This window comes from Bos indicus x Bos taurus, chromosome 4 (genome assembly GCF_003369695.1).
Source record: "Bos indicus x Bos taurus breed Angus x Brahman F1 hybrid chromosome 4, Bos_hybrid_MaternalHap_v2.0, whole genome shotgun sequence".
Lineage (NCBI taxonomy): Eukaryota > Metazoa > Chordata > Mammalia > Artiodactyla > Bovidae > Bos > Bos indicus x Bos taurus.
Window position 1 is genome coordinate 50,864,597 of NC_040079.1, and position 23,538 is coordinate 50,888,134.

At 49.9% G+C, this 23,538-nt stretch overlaps 1 protein-coding gene across 1 annotated transcript; it reads right to left on the reverse strand.

Annotated features, from left to right (window-relative positions):
* Positions 1-1,870: 1,870 nt before the first annotated feature.
* Positions 1,871-5,181, reverse strand: HOXA13 (homeobox A13). Its single transcript, XM_027539401.1, has 2 exons — positions 4,181-5,181; positions 1,871-3,461 (listed from the first exon to the last, which is right to left on the reverse strand). Exons 1-2 carry the CDS (start codon positions 5,100-5,102, stop codon positions 3,217-3,219), a joined length of 1,167 nt encoding a protein of 388 aa, XP_027395202.1. The 5' UTR covers positions 5,103-5,181; the 3' UTR covers positions 1,871-3,216.
* Between the last annotated feature and the right edge of the window lie 18,357 nt (positions 5,182-23,538).

The window sequence follows — 23,538 nt, forward strand, 5'->3', positions numbered from 1 at the left end:
TCGTTTAGAAACGGAGTGCTGTAGAACAAGATGTGGGGAGGTTGATTTGAAGCACCATTTTCATTTGTTTCCACAAGTGGAGTGAAAATCCTCAGGGCAGCAAAACTAGATTGCACTTCACAAGACCATTCCATGTGTACGTTTCAAGACCATGCTGTTTTTAGACAGCTTTAGAGATTCTTTCTATAATTCTCCATCTATAAAGGAGTTCTAAGTCTTCAGGTTGGAGAGGTTTCTGTCGGCGTCAGCCAACTTTGTTATCAACTGATATTATTTTCCATAAAATGATGAATAAGATTACTCAGTTCACAATTACTTTTGTCTTAACATAAAGATAAAATTCACCTCATCTCAAAATTTTGCATCCTAAAGATCTTGGTTCCACCAACATTTCAATGCATATATGCGCAGCATAGCATGTTTTTGACAAAAACATCACCTTATGTGTATATTAAATATAGAAACATACATATGTATTAGTTATGAGTCTACATACAGCATCCAATGTGTCATTAGGGGTCAATAAGTAGTAAATATGATTGTTATTGTCAGTATAGTTTTGATGGTGGTTGTTAATATTAAATGTATATATTTCTTCCATAAATCAAATGGCAGCTTAGAAAACATCAGTATAAGATTGCACACCACCCAGGCACAGCACTCGACGCGGAGCTATCCAGGATAACTCTCCTTCTGCATCCATATTATGGTCATTTTATAGATATGAGATCTTTAAGCTCTCCATACTGACCTCTTAAGAGGTGAGTTTCTTTGAATTTCTGAAATGTAACTCTAGAGCTCTAGAGTTAGCAAGGCATCTAAAACTTTTTATTTACCGTATAGATCCCTTACAGCTCTAGTTAGGATGGTAGACCACCTTGGAGGGTGAGGGCCAAGAAAGAAAGGTTATTTAAGAACACCTCTTAGACTGTAACAAAAATGTACAGCTTTAAAGCAGATCTGCAGAAATCTGATGCAGGGGAAGCTGCTATGAATACAAATCAAACTCGGCCATTAAAGAAAAGGAGCAAAACTTCATCATATAAGGTACATTTTGGACCTCAACACTCAAATCACCTTAAATTACACCATCTTGGGTCATCAGTAATTAACGATACTCTATCTGTACAGATTCTACAAATATATATACAAGCACACACAAGCAGTAATATGCAAATGTATACATGTATACACATATGATATATATTCACATATATACAGGCACATGTATAACTTACATATATTCAAATTTGCTCCATCTGGTGCCAAAGAAATGAGTACCAAATCTCTAAAACAAGGAGTCAAGGAGGTAAGACCTTTTGATTCCCTTGAAGCTGAAGAATTACAAGGAAGCTTGTCAACGCGAGGTGGCGCCCTTGATCTACTAATCCAGCTGAGGCCAATTCATGAGCTGTCAAAAGTCAAGGTCACAAATTGTCTTTTTTCATCAAGGTCAAGGTTTAAGGCCTTTCCTAGTCCTGTCATTTCAACAAATATCAAAACCTGCCCTTTCAGATACATGCAGACCCAACAGCAGATTTTAAAATACGACAGCCTGGGCATCACTGATACTAAACAACTGGTTTTCATTTTCCACAGGGAGCCTGGGAATTTATACTATCTCCTCCTCCTTTCTTTTCTCTTCTTTTCAGAATACCTGAAACTTTAACCTTCTTAAAGCACTTATCTAAATTTTTAGGATTTTAGTTGTGAGGGATTTCTCCCTTTGCTTAAAAAATTTGTAGCAAAAAAAAAGCTGAATAATAATAGAAAAGAATGGTCCTTGGTTTGTATAGGACAAACCACCGGCTCCTTTTCTTTCTGTGAAGTGCATGTTTAGCATAGGAAAATAATGACTATTTCCTTCAGATTTTAATGACAGTGTCTATTTTATTAACATAATTAATACCACTATATCAACTATCTACAGGTCTAAGGCTTTTTTAAACTATTATTTTTAGTAGAAATATTTGAAAAGCAGGTGCACAAATACATTTTCACAGTGTGCTGAATGTCTTTATTTACAAGATAGCATTTTATAGTGAATATGAACAAAATGAATGTGCTGGTTGAAATAACTGCTTGATTAAAAATGTGCTGTGAAGATGAACCCCTAAACTTTCTAATGCAGTCTCATAACACAAACAAACAAGGAAAAAATACTTAACAGATCAAACATATAGAATGTAAACATCTAAATGTTTTAGGGGAATGGATTTCCATTTTGAGTTTTCTAAAAATAAAAAAAAAATTATTTCTCTAGCCAATGTTTGTAAATATTGGGAAATATCAATTTACGTGAAACATTAATTGTATTCAAACCAAAGGCCACCATGTTAGGGTGGGACCTCTCAGAAGATCTGACATAAAGTGAATTCTGTGAATTATCTGATGCTTTAAATATTTTTAAATGTATCAAATCCTTTGAAAAGTAGATTATATTGGAGCAGAAAATATTGTCCAAATGTCACAAAAAAGAACTTGTCATAAGCAATTAAAAATTATTATCAGAAGGACATTCCCAACCCGGGGTTCTCCTATGGCCTCAAAGGCTCACTCCGATGGTTGTATTTACTCCCAAGACAAACGATCCTCGATCCTCAGAAGAACTTTCTCTCCCTTTGCCCCTTCATAGTAAATAGTCCAAGATCATTATTTCAGTACCTTCTTCTCCTTTCCTTTCTAAATCTATACATGACGTGTTTTGCAGAATATACAACAATGGTAGGAATTTCACTAAGATTTACCTGAGCAGTCACTTAACATGCAAAGGGGATGGTAATGGTGACCCAGAAGACAAGCAGATGTTTACAACAGCCTCTTGCATTTGTAACCAACTTTCCGATCATTGATCATTATCACATAACATAGTGTCCTAAAATACAACGGTCACATAAATACTTACAAGATTTCAGTAAAAGGGTAAACTTATCTGAAATTGCGTATTTGGGGGGCTGATGTTTGACTCTAGAGTTTGTCATTTAATGGTCTGTCGGAGTTGGCGGGAGAACTGGCAGTCTTTACCATTTCTTTAAGTTTTAAAAGAGTTGTAGATTCCACAGGAGAAAGAGATCCCCCTTAGAAAAGCAAAATGCCAGTGTCTCTCTTTCTCTTTCCCATTCTTCAATTATTATTAGCATTATAACCATTATCTGAGCAAAGCAACGAGTTCTGAAGCATTTCTTCAAGTTGCCCTTTAGCTCCACTTTTAATCCATTAACTAGTGGTCTTGAGTTTGTTGATAACTTTTTTCTCTTTGACCCTCCTGTTCTGGAACCAGATTGTAACCTGTCGCTCCGAGAGATTCGTCGTGGCTGATATCCGCCTCCGTTTGTCCTTGGTAATGAATTTGTTTGTAGCGTATTCCCGTTCGAGTTCTTTTAATTGGACTTTGGTGTAAGGGACACGCTTCTTTCTCCCCCGCCTGTAGGAGCTGGCGTCTGAAGGATGCGAGACCACGTCTGGAAGATAGGGAAGAAGGCAAGTTAAAGAGGGATCGGATCCAGGCCAGGACACAGGCGACAGCTTTCTCTGAGCCACCGCCTTGCAGTGCCTGGCTGCCTTTTGCCACCGCTGTACAATCCAGCCCTTCTGCCAAAACCTGGAGGGTCAGTGGGGAGGATGGGAAGTTCTGCACTGAAATGAAATCGCCGAAATCCAATTACTACCCCAGCCTGGGCCACTCTGCCCGCACAGCGGCGGGGCTTCGCTTGATCTCCTGGCCCAGCGGCTCAAATCTTAGCCTCCAGGCTCAGGGGACAACACTTCCATTCCTGATTCCTTTCTATGTCGCCAAAGCCCCAACACTTGATGCTTCTACACTGAAGACATTTTTGAGAGAATGAATACGGGCAATTTGATAAACCATTTCCAGGTCAATTTCCCATCCTTAAAGTCCATGTCAGGGGCTGGCGAGGGCGGAGCGCAGAGGGCGAAGGAAGCCAGCGAGGGTCCGCACGAGCTTCTTCCCAGCCATCCCTCACCCAGGGAGAGCCAGGACCAGCCCAACTCCAGGGCAGTGAGGGTAGAGCCAGCCTGCCAGGGTCGGGCTCCCAGGGGTGCAGCACCACTAGGACAGGCCAGGGAGAGAGCAGAGGGGCACGAGGGTGACCCAGGAGCGAGCGGAGGAGAAGCTGGGGCGGAACCGGAGGACCGGGGCTGAGAAGGGGGCGCCATTTACCGGGCAGAGTGGACTTCCAGAGGTGGGGAGGCTGCGCCTGCTCTTTGGGGCAGTACATTTGGCCGTTCCAGCCGTTGGGCAGCGCCCAGGGCTGGTAGCTTTCCATGGGAAGACCCAGGGGCTCGTGGCGCGACTCGCCGGGGCCCCCGAGGCCCGGCACCACCGGCATATCCAGGTAGCCAGGCACGGGCTGGTGGTGGTGGTAAGGCCCGGGTGCGTAGCCCTGGTGGTAGAAGGCGAACTCCTTAGCGCGGGAGCTGAACTCCTCGGCCGCGGGGCCGGCGGTGTCCATGTACTTGTCCGCGAAGGCAGCGGCGGCGGCGGCCGAGGCGGGCTGCGCGCACGACTTGATGGCGTTGGGGTGCGGGCCCATGCGCGCGCAAGGATAGTAGCCGCTGCCGAAATAGCCGTAGGGCAGCGCTGCGGGCCCCGACGAGCTCTGCGCCGCCGCCGAGCAGGGACTGCACTGCTTGGCGGCCTCGGCGCCTGCTGGGCCCGCGGGGCCCGGTCCTCCTGAGGACGACGCCGCCGCCGCAGCTGCTGCAGCGGCGGCGGCGGCGGCAGCGGCGGCGGCGGCCGACGGGGGCGCCTCCCCGGGCGCGCTGCTGTAGGCGGCCGCGGCGCCGGGCGCCAGGGGCGCCGGGTGCGCCATCAGGTTGCGGCACTGGTTGGCCGCGGCCGCCGCCGCCGCCGCGGCCGCCGCCGCCACCGAGAAGTTGCCCCCCGCGGCCGCAGCCGCCGGGTGGGGGAAGCCCCCGCCCCCGGCCCCAGCAGCCGCCGCCGCTGCCGCCGCCGCCGCCGCCGCCGCCGCCCCTTCCATGTTCTTGTTGAGCTCGTCGGCCACCAGGCCGCCGCCGTTGTCGTAGAGAAACATGACGGTGGGCTCGATCCAGCGGGGGTGGAGGAGCACGGAGGCTGTCATAGCATGAGCCGCATGGAGAAGACCCCAGTGGCGCTGTTTTAAAAAGCCCCCAAGAAGTGAAGAGCGCGCGGCGCGGGGCCGGGGCCCGAGCGAGGGGGGCGGATCGCGCCCCGCGGGGTCGCGCCAGGCGGCCGCCCATTGGCCCGGCCCCCCCTTCCTCCCGCTCCGCCCACGGCGTATGCAAAGCGGGCGGCTCCAAGCCCGGCTCTGCCCTGTACACTCGCCGTCCCCACCGCCGCCCGCGCCGTCCTCAGCGCCAGCGCCCGCAGCGCGGCCGCGCACCATTCACCCAGGGGAGAGGCGGGGGGTGCGGTAGGGTGGGGGCGAAGGACATGGCGGGCGGGGAGGGGAGGCAACGGCGACCTCCTCGCAGTTCGCTTTCCCTTCCCGTCTCCCAGTGGGGCTCGGAGCGGCGTACGGCGGGGAGGGGACAGGGCGAGATGTTGGGTGACGACCTGAGGCGGTGGGGACAGGTCAGGTAAATCTGCGGGCATCTGGGGACGGTAAAGTATCGCGCCGTAGACCAGGCTGGGTGTTTCCTGGGGCCTCTGGCGCCGTTTTCTTTACAGGTATCCGCACCCCTTTCTGCGGCGAGACGCCTGCACCGACACTTGCGCTTTCGGCTGTCGGCTTCGACAGCTTCGCGATTTGGCTCTTTCCGGGGAGCCGTGGTGGGGCATTTGCGGATGCGCCTGGCTCATGAGTCCCAGGACATTACACTGGAAAGCTCGGACTGCATGTAGAAGCTTTCTCCCCTTCTCTGTCCACAGTGTTGGTGGGCAATCTCCTAGACTCGCCCTTAGGCCCATAGGCTCAGGACGACCCATCACAATCACACACGGACATAAGCGCATACACAGCCAAGTGTACTTTGGTGCCACACTCACACGTTTATATGCAGACTTTGTTCCTCACTTTGTCCCAGTAGCAACTCTTCTTCCTCCAGAAGCTTTGAGATGGAGAGACCGATTTCTGAGCATCGTTTTTCAGTGCTCCCTTGTCTCCAACCAGTCTGGCCTGTCTTGGAAGGAGTTTAAGAGGAACAGGCCCCAGCTGGGTGCTGAGTTGGGACTCTCTCCTGGGGTTTAATGAGGCTTCACAGAGCCTGGGCCGGAGCTGATTCTCCAGGCACCTGGGCATTCTCTATCACACTCTGTTTTGGGACAAGAGAAAGAGACTCTTTGGGGCCATTTCACATCTCCCTCCCCAGCTTCCCCAGGTAGTACTGGGGAAGAGCACAGACTCCAGCCGGCAGAGAGGATGCCTGGCCCTCCTCTGTACATGAACCAGCTGAAGAAGCCTTTTGCCCTCTGTGCCTGGGAAATGCAGCCCTTTCCTGAGAGCACAGTGGGGTGTTGATGCTGGAAGAGCCAAGCGGCTGCCACATTTCGGTGAGAAATTCTGGGGTCCTGTGCCTTTGGGATCATATACTTCCATCTCCGATTGTGAATGTTGTGAGTTGCTCAGATACCCAGAAAGGGGACTTGCGTTCAAAGTGAAAGTGGGTGCATTGTATCGGGACATGAGGGTTGGGAAGAGTGCTGGACTCCCATCCCAGGCAGACTGGTGAGCAGCCAGGCTTGGACCTGCCTCCTGTTTCAGCTTGCAGACTCAGTCCTAAGCTCAAGGCACTGTGAACATCCCCACCCCAGTGCGCTCTCTAAAGTTTCTGGTCTTCCTGAAGTGTCCGAACCAAGGAGGCTGAGCTCCGGCTTTTATCCACCCTGATCCCCGGTTTGTCCGGACCAATGTAAGTGTTGCCCAATAAAACCTTCTATGACCCCCACTCCCTACCATACACATAGCCAGTGTGCCCTTTCCCTCCTGCCTTTTTAGTAGCTCCGGGTAAATATTGATTTGCCCCCAGTTTACCTCTTCCCTGACTTGGCCATTTGCAGCCTAAAGAACCAGCCCCTGTAGGGACTTGATTTTTGTGTTACTTTCCGGCCCGTTCACCCCCCTTCCTTCCTCCAAGTGGCATTGTAAAACTCATGATGACAAAGAGACAGGGTAGGGTTTGAGGCCCCAGTTCCCAAGGACTTGAGGGCTGTTTTACATACAGGTCAGACACGGCTGGAGGCCAAGGTCAAGTTGAAAGTTGCAGTCTAGCCATGGTGAGAACTGCCCTGCAAGCCTGGAGACTCCGTACGCTTCTCAAGGAATACCGCCCACCTCCCCTCACTCCTGATTCCTTTTTCCTTTAGAATTCCTCCTGTTTCTGGTTCCGTTTGGTTACCCAGGTTTGTTTTTGTTTTTGTTTTACTGCCTTCTCGGAGTTTTGGGGGCAGTGTTTACAGACTCTTCTTCTCTGCCTCCGCCCTGCTCTTGGCCCGAGCTTCGTGCCTCTTCTGTTTTCTAGCCAGACCCGGAAAAACGAAAACACTGCTCCGAGAGCCCCCACCAGCTGGCGCCTGTGCCAGCTCACCTCTGGTCATGGCATGGCGCAGCTGCCTGCTGGTGCACACCGCGGCCAAGGCCAGCTCCACATTCTTCCCTCACTCTCCCCAATTCGCCGGAGACCAAGCCCTGAATGCAGAGGAAGGGCCCCAGCTCCACAGACTGCCAAAGCCAACTGGGTCCCTCCTCACCAAAAATGGTGAGATAAGATTTCATTTTGTCTGCTGAGGAGCCCCAAGCAGGTTTGTCTGGGAGGGACGGCACCGAGGGGAAGACTTTGGGTTGCATCTCGAATTAGGTTTTGCTACCCAAGCTTGGTGACCCCGCTAAGGAAGGGCTTCAGGCAGGCCTGAATTATTTATTGCGCTTTGAGGTGGATCTTTAGTGATCAGGTTATGGGGATATTTTTTTTTTCTAAATATCTGTATCAACTTTTGAAAACTCTTGAGATGTGATTACTTACAGGGAGGCAGCCTGCCTGTTTCCTTCTTGTCTTAGATCTCAATCTACATGAAGTGATTTTTCTACCAGACAACTTAGTGATGTCCTGGCATGCCTTCACTGTTTTTAAAAGTCTGCAGGTCCCGTTAGATATTGAGTTATATCTAGTGGAGATGGTTTACAGAATTTGGATTAACTCTGTGAATAATTTTGGTTTTCCAGAATTTCTTCTTACTTTGAAGAAAACCTCTTTCTCTCCCTCTTCTTGTCCATTGCTGAGGGACCTAAGAGATGCATTATAAGTTCCCAGTATTGTTTCTTAGCCTCTTAGTCCTCCAGGCAGCCACTAAACCAGCTTGCTGGAAAAGGAAAGGTCGGAGGGCAGTGAAGAACTGGAGAGCCTTCTGGGAAGCAAGCACAGACTCTTTCCAATGGCAAGGTCAAGACTCCCTTGCCTGCCCAGCTCTTGGGCCAGACCCTCTGAACTGTCCCTCTGCTTTTTTTTGGGGGGGGGGCATCTACCAGGCTCAGAAATTCCTGTGGGATTGCGGGGAGATGCCTCAACTTGAATCATGGCAATGACAGTTTTTATCTTCAGACCCTTTGTAGGATAGGCTGGGAAGCCATGGCACCCATTGGGTTCTGTAAACAGCAGATTCATGGCCCATTGAGCAAGAGGGTGGCAGAGTGGAGGTGGGTTTTGCCCCGTGTTCCCTGCTTTCCTTTAGAGGGGCCCTCAGCGGGCAGCAATGGCAAGATCAGAGGCCAGCAGCTTTTGTTCCAGAAGTTGCCAGATCCTTTCTCTTACCAGCCCCTTGGCAGACATGGCTTCAGACCTTCTAGGGCAGGCTGGGGTGCCCTGAGGGGTTTTGGTTGCTCTGGAGCCGAAGAAAAATACCCTGGCTGGGTGTTATTTTGGGGGAGGTGTGATGGGGGGGACTCACTGCCAGCCTGGCCATGAAGCCCTGGGTTCCCAGGGTTGGAAGAGAAGAGGACAAAGGGAAACCCAGGTTTTAATCGAGTTTGATTTTCACTAGCAAATGAAATTTACCTGCTCTCACTTTAACTTGGAGGAGGCTGTCAGCACTGCTCTCTGGCACTATTTCTCTGCATCCATCCAGCATTAGGATAAACATTCCTGGGTTGGTTTTAAAGACACTTTGTATTTCAGGATATTCATGTGTTTCTAATGTATCCAAGCAGCTTTACGAGCTGCATTTGCAGAATATCTTAACCCTCTCTCTCCCAGGGCACGAGGGATATGGGGCTCAGAGATAATGGCAAAGGAAGAAAGACCTAGAGAATGGGAAAGGGCTGAGGAGCTGAGGCTAGCTAAGACAGAAAGAGAGAAAAGGAAAAACACTTGAACAGGACAGCACTTTCAATACTGTAGTCAACTGGACATTTTGGGATGCAGGTGAGGGACAACTTTGTTCATGGTGGGTTTTGTGGAAGCTGAACTCTTACTTAAGGAGAAAGGGTAGGTTTTCAAGAAATTTGGGCCAATGCTGGCCACTAGGCAAAGAAATAGCATGTCCTGAGTCACTTGCTCAAGCTTTAGGGTTTTTTTGTTTGTGTATTTTGTTTGTTTTTTGTATTTGACACATGAATAAGGCAGCACAAGGCCCAAGGTGATAGGAACAGTGTCTGGCTGTGGGAAGTCACTTGGCATTATGGTGACCAAACGCTAACATGGTGAAAATGGGAGGGTGTGCAAGGTCTAAGAAAATCCACAAAGACCCCTACTTTGTCTTGAAAATGCCCTCATCCTGTGAATTTTGAGGAGAGTAAGGTTTTGGAGGCAGCAGCTCTGCCTGGTGGGTTCTTTCTGGTACCAGACCTTCAAGGCCACCAGTGACCAGAGCGTCAGGAAGGACCCCACTTCCCGCACTGCCCTTTCCTAGTTCTCACAGAAAGTCCCTGAGCAGGGAGAGGGGCGCCATCCCCGTTTTAGAACAATTAGTCCCAAGTCTCCCAAGCTCCCTTGAGGACCCTCTGCACAGCGCCAGCCAGCCAGCGGCGCCCAGACTCCGCAAGATTGGTGCAAACTTGGGAGTGAAGGTGGAGTTCTCGCCTCTGAGACCCGCCGCCTTCGGGCTCAGGATGGGTGGGTGATTCCGCCAGTGGCGGTGGCCTGGGTGACGATGAGGTTGAGTGCTGCCTGCCCCCGACGCTGCCGCCGCTGCCCGGCTCTTGACTGGACCTGGAAACTCAGCCTCGGCTTAAAGGACCGAAGCCTGCGCTAGAAGCAGAGGGAACCCGGAGAAGCGCTCCTCGCAGGGAGGAAGCGCCTTCGCGCTGTCCTCAGCTGGCTGGCGGACTCCGGGACTCACGCCACCAGGGGAGTGAGCTCGCCGTCACCCTGCCGGGCCGCTGGGAGAGCGCAGAACGGCCGAGGAATCCCGGGAGGTTGCGGCGGGCGTGAAAGAGGCGAGAGATCTCCGTCCCGACGCTGTCCGTACGGCCCTGCCACAGCCCAAGAGAAGTCCCACCCGCCGGCCCCCACCCCCTTCCTCGCTCGATGCTCACTCAGGCCCCACAACAAAACAGGAAATCGGCTCTTGCGGGGGGGTGGGGGGGCTGTGGATTCATTATGTCAACAAATACACTGAAGACATTCGAACTTTTGAAGGAAACAGGGGCTTGGACAGTAAACCTGGCCCCGCGGAGCCCCCAGCTTTCTCGCCGAGAAACCGGTGCAGACGACCAGCGGCCACGCGGCCTGGGCCCGCGGGAGTTCGTTCCTCCCCAAAGACTCCCAGGTCCCTGACCCGGGATGCAAATTCTTAACGCAGTCAACTAAGGAAGGGATGAAACTCACTAGCGCGGCCAAGAGAAAGGGGAACTTAGAACAGAGAGGTGTGATCAGACTTTTACAGGCAAGTGATATGCGGTAATCATAAGGATGCGTGTGCCTCATAAGGCACTCACAGATTCACGCCATCAGTGAACACGGACATCCAATGTCCTGTGGGTGAAACACAGGCATCCTACCAAGTCCTGAGGAAGAATAGTTCACCCTGTCAGACCAGTCTGGTGACATATTTCGGGGTGGCTGGCGTCTCCCTACCTTTGCTGATTTTTCCATCCACTCACCATTCCTTTACCCGCCGCCGTTTTCCAAATACACCTGTCCCCAGGGGAAGGCAAGCCCCCGATTGGCATTTACCTGGTTTGGATGTTCTCCCCAGAAACTCCGGCTGGCTCTGGGGGCCGCGCCAAGCCAACCAAAAACGCCGACATTTCTTGTGGCTCAGCTGCTGCTCCTTTGTCCCGCTGCTCTGGCCCCGCTCGGCCCAACGCTCAGGGAAACGAAGCAGCTCAATAAAAACTTTTGATATTAGTTTTTATGGGTATTTACACTCTGTTCAGAGGAGCTGAGTACGGAAGCTCCATTAATCAGCCCCCAACCTCGGGTTTGGATGCTCAGTTTATGGGTTGAGAAAGGAAGATTGCCGGAAAGAAAGCGTGGGGATGGCGGGCTGATTCCCGAGAAATGAAAAAGGGAGCAAGGTCGTTTACCATTCTTGAAAAACGAAGATTAAAAGGGTAACTCCAGGTGCTACCCGATGGACTACGTTTTTATTTGAGCCCCCTGGCAGGGATAATTTTTCCACCTTTGCCTAACACATTAAAAAAAAACTTTTATTATGGAATTTTCCAAACACACAGAAAAGTACGATGAACCCCTATATACCCAACTCTAAGTTTCAACCCCTATTATCATTTTGTCTTTCATGTTTCACTGTTCACTTCCACTCTTTTCTTTCTCCTGGAGTATTTTAAAGTAAATCCCTGACATCACATCATTCCACTCCCAACATAGGATTTTGAAAATAAATTTCAAGTTGAACAAAATTACTTAACAAAAGGAATCCTTCCTATGTCTGAGGGTAAGGGGTCAGTGTGTTTGAACTTGAATTGTTCTGATTACAATCTAGAAAGAACTTGAGGGTCCACCAGAGAGAAATCTAGATAAAGAAGGAGTGTGGCATCTTGCCTGAATTTTTATGTCTCTTCATCAAAAATGCGTATGTAGACACTTGTTACCCTTTTCCATAAGCATGTCATCTTTTAATTGAAGATTTCTACTGCTGCATCAGGATTTGGGGGAGAGATAAAAACCATGCCTCCGTCCTTTCTATGTCCTCAATTGACATATATTTCCTTCTTATTGGGCAAATAACCATTTCTCATTTCAACACACCTCCTCCCCTTTTAGAAAGCAAAGAACGATTTCTAATGATTAAGGGAAAGGTTTTCTGGGTTGATACATCATCGCAGTAACCACAGTTTTCAAGAAGAAATTCAATTCTGTGTATTTTATAAAAATCTCAACAGTAAAATATTTTTTAAAAAGAAGTACTAGTGGTGTCGTAGCTTGCTTTGTTTTAATTTGGTGGTCTAATTGACAATGCACGTGATCCTCCTCTGAAACATGATTTAACTTAAAGAGTTGGCAATTTTAGAAAGCAAGAAGGTAAAAATGGAAACCAGCAAACCGTTGAATCTGAAAATCCTGCACCAACCAGTTACTTAATAAATTCTAATCCTACTTTTCTCAGTGGATATCAGTCACCCTTTCTGTGGCAGAGTATTGGGTTATTTTGCATTTGGAGTGTTTATGGCTCCTTAATGTTTTTTGAGGAGTTGTTAAATATCTGGGACACTTTTACTCGGGGATATTTTTATGCTAATAATAGATGCTAAAATGTTAATGTATGCTAAAACAACTCCTCATTACATTAGAAAAGAACTATTTGGGTAAACTCATCAGGGATGTGTAAATTAAACAAGAGAAGAAATTATGTGCACAGATTTTTATATAACTTTCTGACAACCCCAACTACAGCTAGCAGAAGCCCCTGGGGACACTGACATCGAGTCCCTTTCCTGCAGCCTGAAGGTCATTAGCAAGACCAATCCCTGCCAGGTCTACTGGGCAGCTTCTTCAGGGCTCCCTGATCTCCTGATTCTAGGATGGAGTTCAACATGGGGGTTAACGTTCCGGCCAGGGTCAGGGTGGAGACTGCAGAAATGGGAAGATTCAGAGGAAGGGGGAGAAGGGAAGAAAGCTACTGCAGCAAAGCCAGGAGACAGAGGAAAGGGGAGATAGGAGGGTGCAAAATAAAAAGTAGGGAAACCATGTGTGTTTGTGTGCTCAGTCGCTAAGTCATGTCCGACTCTTTGCGACCCCACGGACTGTAGTCCACCAGGCTCAGACTCTGTCCATGGGATTCCCCAGGCAAGAATACTGGAGTAGATCACCATTTCCTTCTCCAAGGAAACCATAATTCTCATCAAAAAGTCAAGCCATGGCCGCCCAAGTCAGGCCCGTGTTTTTAAAGCTCCACAGAAACCGGTTCTCTGTGGAAGCCTGACTTCCCCCGACACCCACTCCCCCCCCACACACACCCCACCTCGATAGCCACTGGTGTGGAAAAGATGCTTAGGTTGCAAGTCTCCCTGCAATTTCTTTAACTTCACAGAAATAATCTGAGCTTTCTAAAACTGATTAGAGTCCAGAGTTAAATGTGGGCATAACCTTCTGACCATAGGGAGCCCAAGCAAGGAATTCTGGCTGGTCTCCGCTGCCCCGTCATAGGACTTGAGCCATACTTGGGACAACCTCCGGAGCCTGCTAGCAATTACGTGCTCTCAGTTACTTTTAAAAAGGCCATATTTCTTTACATTTCTAGGACCTAATGTGGGGTTATGTCGGGTCATGGGACCCTTGGCTGGTGCAAAGTAATTTGATGTCACTGAGAGCAAACAGACTCGTTTGTCACCCAGAGGAATAGACATCCCTGCGGGTCTGAGCTGGGAGCAGAGCAAAGCGGGCTAGCTGGGGCTGTGGGATCCAGCCATGGGTCTAGTGCTGACTTAGCCAGGTGGGCTGGGAGGGGGGCTGCCTGAATTGTTCATGTAGGTGCAGGGAGTAAAGGGTCAGCTCTGTTCCAAACACACACATTAGCTGGTAGAGCTTGCATGGAACCCAGATTATTTCAGGCCCTTGGATCCTAAGTTCATTTTCTACAGGATCCAAGTCTCAGTTTTTCATTCCCTAAAGTTAAGGCTGGTTATATCAGCAGTCCTTCCCCCTAAACCTCACTCCACTCACCACTGCTCTAATGGTCTGTATCAGTTTCAATAAAACCTAAGGGATTCTCTACTGAGGAATAAGATTCACCCAGCTAAGAGGTATGAAGAGGAGAAGGCAGAAAGAACCATACCTCTTATACTACTTTGGGGATGCACTTCAGGGAAGAAGATGCACTTCAGTGTGTGACAGGGCTGGCTAACACCTTGGTAAAGGGCTTCAAAGCATTTGCCTATGATGGTATCATCCACTGTTTCTAGTTACTTTCATTTGGTGGGGGGTGTAGGGTAACACAAAAAAGAACAGGGTTCCCTAAGCCCTCCTGTGAGAATCAGGGAGTGGTTAAGCCCTGGAGTATAGTAAGCTGGGCTTCCCTGATAGCTCAGTTGATAAAAAAAAAAATCTGCCTGCAATGCAGGAGACTCTGGTTCGATCCCTGGGTCTGGAGGATTGGCTGGAGAAGGGATAGGCTACCCACTCCAGTATTCTTGGGCTTCCCTTGTGGCTCAGCTGGTAAAGAATCCACCTGCAATATGGGAGACCTGGCTTCGATCCCTGGGTTGAGAAGATCCTCTGGAGAAGGGAAAAGGCTACCCCCTCCAGTATTCTGGCCTGGAGAATTCCATGGACTGTATAGTCCCTGGGGTCACAAAGAGTTGGACATGACTGAGTTTGGAGAAGGCAACTTGATGGGCAAAAGGAGGGAGGAGGCCATTTCTAACAGCCCTGGAATGAGCATAAGATGTGGTCTTCCTATTGAGGGCAACTCTGAGCATCATCACTGTCCTCTCAGGCCCCACCCTAGAGGGCCTGGAAAGTCTATCAGTGGATCCATGAAGTCCCAGGATTCACACATAGAAATGTGACACATACACATGCTTTGTCCTTCTGTATCATTGGAAAGTATCCTGAGGCTCCTCCTCCCTAGTGATTCTTAGATGATGTGTGCCACAATCAGTGGAACAAAAGGGAAACTTAGATCCAGCTAAAGTGGTCAGCCATGAGGGCCCGAGGAGAAGACCCTGATTTAAACAGGTGAAGCTGCCAACAGAGAAGCTGTAATTGGCATCTCTGAGGAGGAGGCCTGCCCAGGATCTGCCTGTCTTTCTGCCCACATCCACGTTAGGGAGAGGCACTGGTGCAGCTGGGAGAGCTAATATAAGAGATGGCACTCATAGTGTGGTTCATTCTCCCAGGGTCCTTAAAGGCACCAGGTCCTCCATAGAAATGAGACAGTCTGGGCAAGAAGAAGAAGATGGAGCAAGGTGCAATGGCTCCACCACACAGATGTGGTGAGAACACACTGTATCTGGCTGTGCACCTGGGCAGCCCGGCTCCTCAGTTTTGCAGTGTGCCTGGCCACCACCAGCAGGTGTTGAGGGTGATGAGAGCTCAAAACAGGTAACTGGGTGGGATGGCCTTCAGGGGATCTGCCTCCCATGAATTCTGCCGCTGTCTGTGGTTCCCAGAGTCACTCAGTACACTGGAGGAGAACCCACACGTGCAGTTCACCACTCTATTGGCTCTGGGTTCAGGATCCCTAGTAAGGGTTGAATGAAAATCAGAGGAACCTGGGTCCAAGTGGCCTCAGTTGGCTGATTAGGACCAGAACCTGGAGACTGGAAAGCCAGTGAGAGCTGGACCTGTCCTCTCCGAGGTAGAAATAGTGTCTCGGCACTGAGTGGGATTTCTGCCCTGACTGGAAAACTTTGAGATAGTCGCCTGCTTCGAAGGCACGGCCAGGGAGAAAGGGTCTTCTCTTTTCCGTCCTCCCACCCTCACAATTAAACAGTAGTCAGGATCGCGGCAGGCAGAGGCCAAGGATGCTCGAGAGACGTCGCTGCAGTTGCGACCTCTTCCCACTAGATGTCTTCCCAGTTAATCGGAATTGTAGGGCTCTGTCTGTTCCCCAGCCCGAGACTCGGTTTCCCCCGCCGCTTTTTGAAGTCTGGAGTTCCGCTGGGAAAGCAAACCTTTTTCTTTCTTTCTTATGGCCCCCTGCCATGCCCCGTGCTCCCAATCCTGGCTGTGGAAATCCATCAGAATTAAACGCTGACTCCCTGCAGGCCCGCGTTGGACCCGCTCATGGCATTGGAATCCTTTTATGACCTTTGATGTGTTTAAATGACACGGCAAGGTTGAGGACACACCCCGGATTAAAGTTTAATCGGCCGCCGTCAAGGTCGCCCAGGTGGTAAATGCGTTTCCTCCGATGTCTTCTGGCAGACATTGTGGGGTCCAAGGTTTGGGGCTGAGGTCCCACTGTGCCCTCCTCCCTCTGCTCAGGCCTGGGTGAGGGCCAGGATGAGAGCCATCCTACTGGGCCCCAAGGAGGACTGAGGAAATAGGATCGATTGAGGCAGACACCCAGGGTGGGCTAATGACGGGAGCACAGTTTTTATAGCTATTAGACAAAATAGTTAAAAATTCCAAGAGGCACTTCCAATTTCCCCTGACTCCAGAGAATAGTTGTAGATCAAAAGTCATGGTCAGTGCCTTAACTATTTCCCCCAGCATGGTTCTGGTCACTCAAGGAGTGATTGGGGTTGCTGCTAATGATGGGTGGTGAGCCAAGTTAGCTGACTGTTTTGCAGGTTGCCAAGTCCTTTAGAGGTATGTCAGGATCTAGAATCCAGGCTATAATGACCCTTCCCCCGTGCCAGGCCACACAAGGTTAGCATGAATGTCAGCTGGGTTGAGTCACCAGGGCTGAACATAACTTTCTGAACCAATACATGTGTCATCGAGAATTGTCTTGGACAGTTACTTAGGGAAAAAAATCCAAGGCCAGGGCAGCATGCATATTGAGGGCTACCAGTGTGGTTTAAAAAAGGAGGTGTGTATGTAATAAGAGCTGGAAGGATAGTCAAGCCACCAATAACAGCAGCTTCCTATGGAGTAAACTGGGGGTCAGAGGGTCAGATGGTGAATTCATTTTTTGCTGTAAATTCTCTTGTATTGTTTGCAATTTGTACCAATTTCATGTGTTAGCCAGTGGGATAGCACTTGTCAGGAAACAGGGTGCCCTGTTCATCTCACGGCCAAACATGTCTGTAGGAAATTCCCTCCACATATCAACCTAGATTTGTACTCAGAGGAGACACTGAAATAAGACACCCCAAAACTTAGACCTTACCCCTATAGGAATCAGATTCCTATCCCTTGGGAGGGATTCTCAGGCCTTTCTCTGCTGGGCTTGCCCTAACCTGGAATTGAGCATACCAGCCCAGGATATAAAGTCCCAGCTGCACATAGCAACAGGAGAACCCCATGGTCTCAAAACGGACTGAAGTCTTATCTTCAATTTTCCCCCAAATCTCCGTGTGCCTGGGGGTTTGTAGACAAAAACCCATCCATGCTCCTTCAGTTCAGAGATTCTCACAGCCCTTAACCATGGTGTGAATAGTAAATATCCTTTCTGTGTATATTTGGTTTGTCAATTTTTGTTGCTGAGGGTCAACAGGCTCCACATACTTGACCAGGGTGTTGACTTCTTGAGTTAGAGACAATAATGTTATCGCTGATTAAAGTTAGTTTTAAAAGTGCTTCTTCATGGAGCCTTTTGGGGGTTAGTAATTCTCTGTATCTTGATCTGGGTAGTAGTTATACAACTATATACACATATAAAAATTCAGTGAGCTGGGTGCTTAAGATTTTTATGCTTCACTATATATGTAAGTTATATGGCAATAAAAAAATTTTAAGTGCTTCCTCATAACAACCTGTGAAGTAGGTCCCGTGGTTATTATAATCATCTCCATTTTACAGACACAGCAAGTAAGACTCAAGGGAAGCTAGAGCGTCCCTGGCCTCGGTGGGAGAAAATAACCACTCCCAGCTTCCTCCTCCCAATCTTGCTGCTTCAATAGGGAGCTCTTTTCCAGCAGATTTCTCAGGTAACAGTAACCAGTCCCATCTAAAGACACCCTTCTCAGGATGGTTGCGAGGTGGGGGAGGTGATAATCAGCTCCTTCTCCAAAATGTTTAGCCTCTGAAGAGGAAAAGGATGGGGAGAGCAGTGTCCAGAGGCTGTAAGGCCTAGAGGGCCCCACTTACATCCCTCAAATGAGGAAGGTGGCCTCCGGCTGGGAACCTATTTTCTTCTCCCTATTCCAGTCACCCCTGTCCAGGCACAGAGCCCTGGGAGCCCTCCCTCATTGCGGGACACCTCTCCAGGAGGCTGCACCCTCCTTCCCATACATAGACCCCCACTCACCTCAGGCACCTTTTCTCAAAAGCACCAGAAGGGATGGGGTGGGGGTGCTCTAAAATTACGGTGGCTGCAGTTTAGATGGCTGAGGACATAGAAAGCGGTCGTTATTTATTCCAGGCATAGTCGCAAAAGGCTTCCAAAAATATCGAGCCGAGATATTTTATTGTTCAGGCTGTCTGCAGCCTGTAATTATGCGTTCAAGATGTTTAATGTGTGCAAATGCATTAGCCGCTTTCGCTGGTGAAAACCCTAGCTGGGAGCGGGGGAGAGGCAAGTCTGGAGATAATTATGTCGTACAGTCGCAAACATTATTCTGCTCTTACTGTAAACGGCCTCAGCCACCTTTACGAGAAGCCAGGAAAACTTGGAGAGTGCCTCGTAGCGTTTATGCCGGCAAAGTGGTTTCTTTCTTTCGTTCTTTCTTTTTCTCCCGTATTGTTCGAAGTGTCTATTGGGCGGCGGCTTCTGTGCCAAGTTCAGGGGCGCGCCAGAGAGAAGGCGCCGGCCGAGGAGCGCCCGGAGCGGCCAGCGCGGGTGTACGGAGCCCGGGGCCCTTGGAGGCCGGGCCTGGCGCGCGGGCCTAGCAGCCGGAGGGGGCTGGGCTGGTGGCCTGGAACCCTGGCGGCCGCGGACAGCCCCCAGCTTGGGCAGGAGCGAGCGCTGCCTCTCTTCCCGGCCGTTCGGGTCTCATCCGCACTCTCCGCATCTTCCCATCAGGCCGCGATCCGCGCACCCGCAACACCCCTGCGAGACTGCTCCGTGTGGAAATGTGACCGCTGGGCAGAGGCCCTGGGCCCGTGATCCCTTGCTGGGGAGCGGTGCGGGTTCGGCTCTCATCGGGCTGACCCGGCGTGAACTGGCTATTTTGGGTCCCGGGTGCTGCGGGGCCAAGAGAACAGCTGGGATGGGGGACCCCCCTCCCGGGCCGGCACGTCCGCGCCCCCATCCCCACCCGGCCCGGTGGCGCCAGGGCTCTCCGGGAAATTGGTACAGGGCTTGTGCTGGCACCTCCCACCGCGCGACACGTACATCTCGGTCCCCATATCCAGTAGGCGGCTCCGCCAGCCGAGTGTGAGTGACCAGCACAAGGGACTGCAGTCCAGGACGGGGACCGGCCCCCTGAGGGACCAAGGCGCACATGTGCAAGGCAACCACAGCCTCGACTCCCCAGCTTTCTATTTCAGCTCAGGCTTTTAGGACAAAAACAAGGCCGCCGTGTGGAGCAACAGGAGCGGCTCTGGCCAGAGTGCCAGGGCTTGGGTGCACCTCTGGCAGCGCGATCCCCGGAAACCCCTGAAGCGCGGCCTTTTGGGAGGCGGGCGGGGGCGGCTGCAGGAGGCTCCTCTTTTGCTGGAGGCCGGCAGACACCCTATGGGAATCACTGGGTCCCGGCTCGGTTAGTGCAACATTCAACCTCGGGCTTGTGTCCTCTCATTTCTCCTTCGGAAACCAGATTTTGAAACTCATTTTTGGCCGCTGATTTAAAACAAAACGAAAATATTGGGCGTTCAGTCCATCTTATGGGACACGTTAGAAAATCCGTGTAGGATCCAGCGTGTATTTTCTAAGACCTGGCAGCGCTGCTGCCCCGCAGCCCCGGGGCATGGAGAATAGGCGGGTGTGGAAGGATCTGGAAGAATGATGTAATCCCATGGGGGGAAATACACAGAGAAGAAAAACAAAACCCAGGAGACATACATGATTTCCTTTTGCTTCAAATGCATCATCCAAGAGGAATCCCTTTGGGCTGCACTTACTTGAGCTCAGGGGTCTGGGTCCTTAGATCTCCCAATATTGGGCAGGGTGTGAGCTTCCCACCTCTCCCTTGAGGGTACAGGCTCTTGCTAAGGGAGATGGAAGGGAGAAGAAAAGCCTAGTGGGGGTCCTGAGTGGCTGCAACCCTAAAATAAACTCCATGACTTGGATGCCTCCACATAATAAAGTCGTCAAGACTCCCAGACTTGGTTAGTGATGCAACAGCTAGAAATTTGGGGACAGCAAGAACCTGGCAGGAGGTGCAGATAGACGCTTTCACAGAAGCTTTCAGACTCTCCTTGTTCTTCCTGTGTCTCCCTTGCTCTCTCCTATCTTTACTCCACTCAAGAGGGTCAGACCTCCAGGTACAAGTGACTTTGCTCCCAGACCCTACTTGGATGAGATGGAGAGACTGGGAAGTTTGAGGAGGGGTCTCTCACTGGTGGTTCAGACCTCAGAGACTCCAGAAGTGGTCACAACCTATTCCCCCACCCTCGAAAAAAAAACCCTACAAACTTAACCACGTTCAGTGTCCCACAAGGTTGTGACCTGGAGAGCCTAAAAATGCCATCTTCTAACCCAGAGGTTCCTGGTTGCCTGAGAAGCTAAGCAGGAATTTTGCAAGCAGAAGGGAACAGGGAGGGGAAAAGCCATGGTTTCTGCTGATTTCCTTAGTCCAAAATCAGTGCTTACAGAAGAAGGAGGGCACATGTCCTGTTCTGCTCTCTTGAATGTAATTTTTCTTTCTCTCACATGAAACTGAGGGTTTCTTTCTTTCTTTTTTTTTTTTTTTGAAACTGAGGGTTTTTAAATGCCTTCACAGCAATTTGATATTTGATCCTTCCTATGGGAAATGAATCTGATCATGGCCTTCCTTGCTCTCCTCCTATGTTCTTCAGCCTCCTCAGAAGAGCCCATAGAAACACGGGAAGGCCCAAGGGGAATCTCTTGCTGCTGGAAATGACACTGCGTGGGACTCAGAGTCCAGAGATGGTGAGTGGTTTCTCTTCAAAGCTGCCTAGGTCCTGGGACTGGGGGGAGGTTGGGCTGGGCAGCCAGGGGGCCTCCCTTGCCACTGCACCCAGCCAGGAAAAGGGGTGGGCTCTCATGAAAATGGGTGAATATAGGGCCACCTGGAAAAATTAGCTTTCTCAGCTCTCTAGATCACCCAGAGGAGGAATTCTCTGGCTGGGAGTGATTGTTGCCAATTCCAGTTTCCAGATTTGGTTTTCCGGCCCAGGAAAATTGGGGCCTTGTTTAAGTCTTTTCCTAGAAGTTATATATTTGCTCGTTCTTCGGCTGTTTTCTATTAAGCAAATAGAGAGTTCACATGAGATAATCTCGGTTTCTCCCTGTGACCTCTGAAACATATAATTTGGGGGAGATACTGTATTTAAAATGCCAATCCCCATAATGAGCCCAGCTTACCAGTATGAGCTCCCACCCTCCCCTTAATGAACAGAGCTGTCGAGAAATAATTTCACTTTGATCTAGTTTGTGACCTGATTTTTTGGCTTAAAGAAGACTGGGCAGCTAATTGGATTCTTCAGTTGCCTTTAATCTCCACCTCAACACTTGGAACCTGACCAAGCTGAATTAAATCAAGTCTGATAAACAAGAATGGAGCTGGCTCCCAGGTTAACAGCAGCAAGAAAATCCCCCGACCATGGTGGGGTTTAATGATCACAGCGTGGCTGGCACCTCACAAAAAAAACATGAGGCTGTAGGCCCCCAGAACCTGCAGCACGGAAGTCTTCAGAATCCTTTCCCCTTTCCTCCCAACACCCTGGATGTGGTTTAATTAGAGAGAGAAGGCGGGGTAGAGGGAGGTGGGGAAGACAAACTTACAGTTGGTGAGAGAGGCAGGGTTGGGGGGTTCATCTCAAAGGGAGGCAGGACGTTGAGGAGACTTTGTCCCTGGGAGAGGAAGCAGGCTGAGCCTTTGAGGGCTGGACAGTAAAAGATTGCAATTTGAATTTCCAACTGTGCTCCAAGAGTAGGGGGTGCAGGAGGGAAATAGGAGATGAGGGGCAGGCTTATGCAGCCTGAGGGGCTGGGAATCATGGGTTTTGTTTAATCTTTTCAGATGCCAGGATTTTGTGTTCTGCAGGCAAAGCAGGAGGAAGGAGTATGTTGGGACCTCCCCATTCTTAGCCTGGGGCCCGAGAAAGCCTTCTCTTGGGCTCCTCCCCACCAGCCCCATGCTCCAGTTTGCTCTCTGCCTAGGTTGCTGGAGAATTCTGAGGGATTACTTCCTCCAAGGCAGTTGGCTTTTGGTTTAGGTCAGGATCTCTCAGTCTAGGCACTATTGACATTTTGGCCTGGAATGGTTTTTGCTGTGGAGGGTGTCTTGTGCACTGCAGAGTGTTTAGCATCATCTCCGGCTCCTACCCACTAGATGCCAGTAGACCCTACCCCAGTTGTGACAATCTAAAATGTCTGCAGACTTTGCCAAATGTTCCCTGAGGGCCATAATCATCCCCCTGTGGAGAATTACTGATTTAGGCCTAGGTGAAGCAGGCATTTCTGGGGGGAAAAGTGGAGTGCTCAGAGGAGGGGCTCAGTTCTTAAAGTGCTAACACAGTAGGTTAGGAACCTACTGTATTCCCCTTTTGAGTAGCAAAGAAAATCACACTTTCTTTCTCAAAAAACAAAACAAAACAAAACCGGAGTGCTCGGCTTGAAATGATCTTTGTAGGGTTCCAGAGAGCTGGGGAAGCAGGATGGGAGCCAGTCTCTTCTTTTTTGGCCTTCTGGCCAGCTGGGTCATGAGCACCTTCTCAGGGCTGCCTTGAACCTCCACTTGGAATACCTTCATGAAGCCTTTTGGAAGCCTATAGTTTCTACAGCATATAATCCAAACCATTAGACATGCTGAATCCAGGACAGATGTGTGTGTGTTTAGATGCTGGAGGAAGGGGATCCAGGCCACACCTTTTCAGGCAGGCTTGAGTGAAAGAAGGGCTTCCTAGGTGGCGCTAGTGGTAAAGAAACCACCTGCAGTGCAGGAGACTTGGGTTCTGGGTGGGGAAGATCCCTAGAGGAAGAAATGGCAACCCACTCCAGTATTCTTGCCTGGAAAATTCCATGGACAGAGGAGCTTGGCAGGCTACAGTCTGTGGGGTTGAAAAAGTCGGACACGACTGAGCACCAAGTGAAAGAAAGCTCCTTTCCTTGTCATACCTGGTCTTGAAGTGGGAAATGGCTGAGTTTTGTGCAACCTGTGCCGTTGATGCTATCAGGGAGTGGAGGGCCTATTTCAAGTGTGGAAGTGGGAGTCGGTCTCTGTGATGCTGGTGGGCAGATGCTTATCCGGTGGCTGCAGCCATTGCTTCCCTCCAGGTCTGAGACCTAGCTGACCTGGCCCAGCAATGTCTTCTGACCTAGATTTTCTAGAAACTGTAAGATCCAGGAAATTATGAGTTTGGCATTATTTATTGAACATTTGGCATTATTATTCTAATTCTGATGGAAAATAATTTTAAAAATAAGAATTTTTATCACAATTCGGCCTTCTCAATCTGATCCTT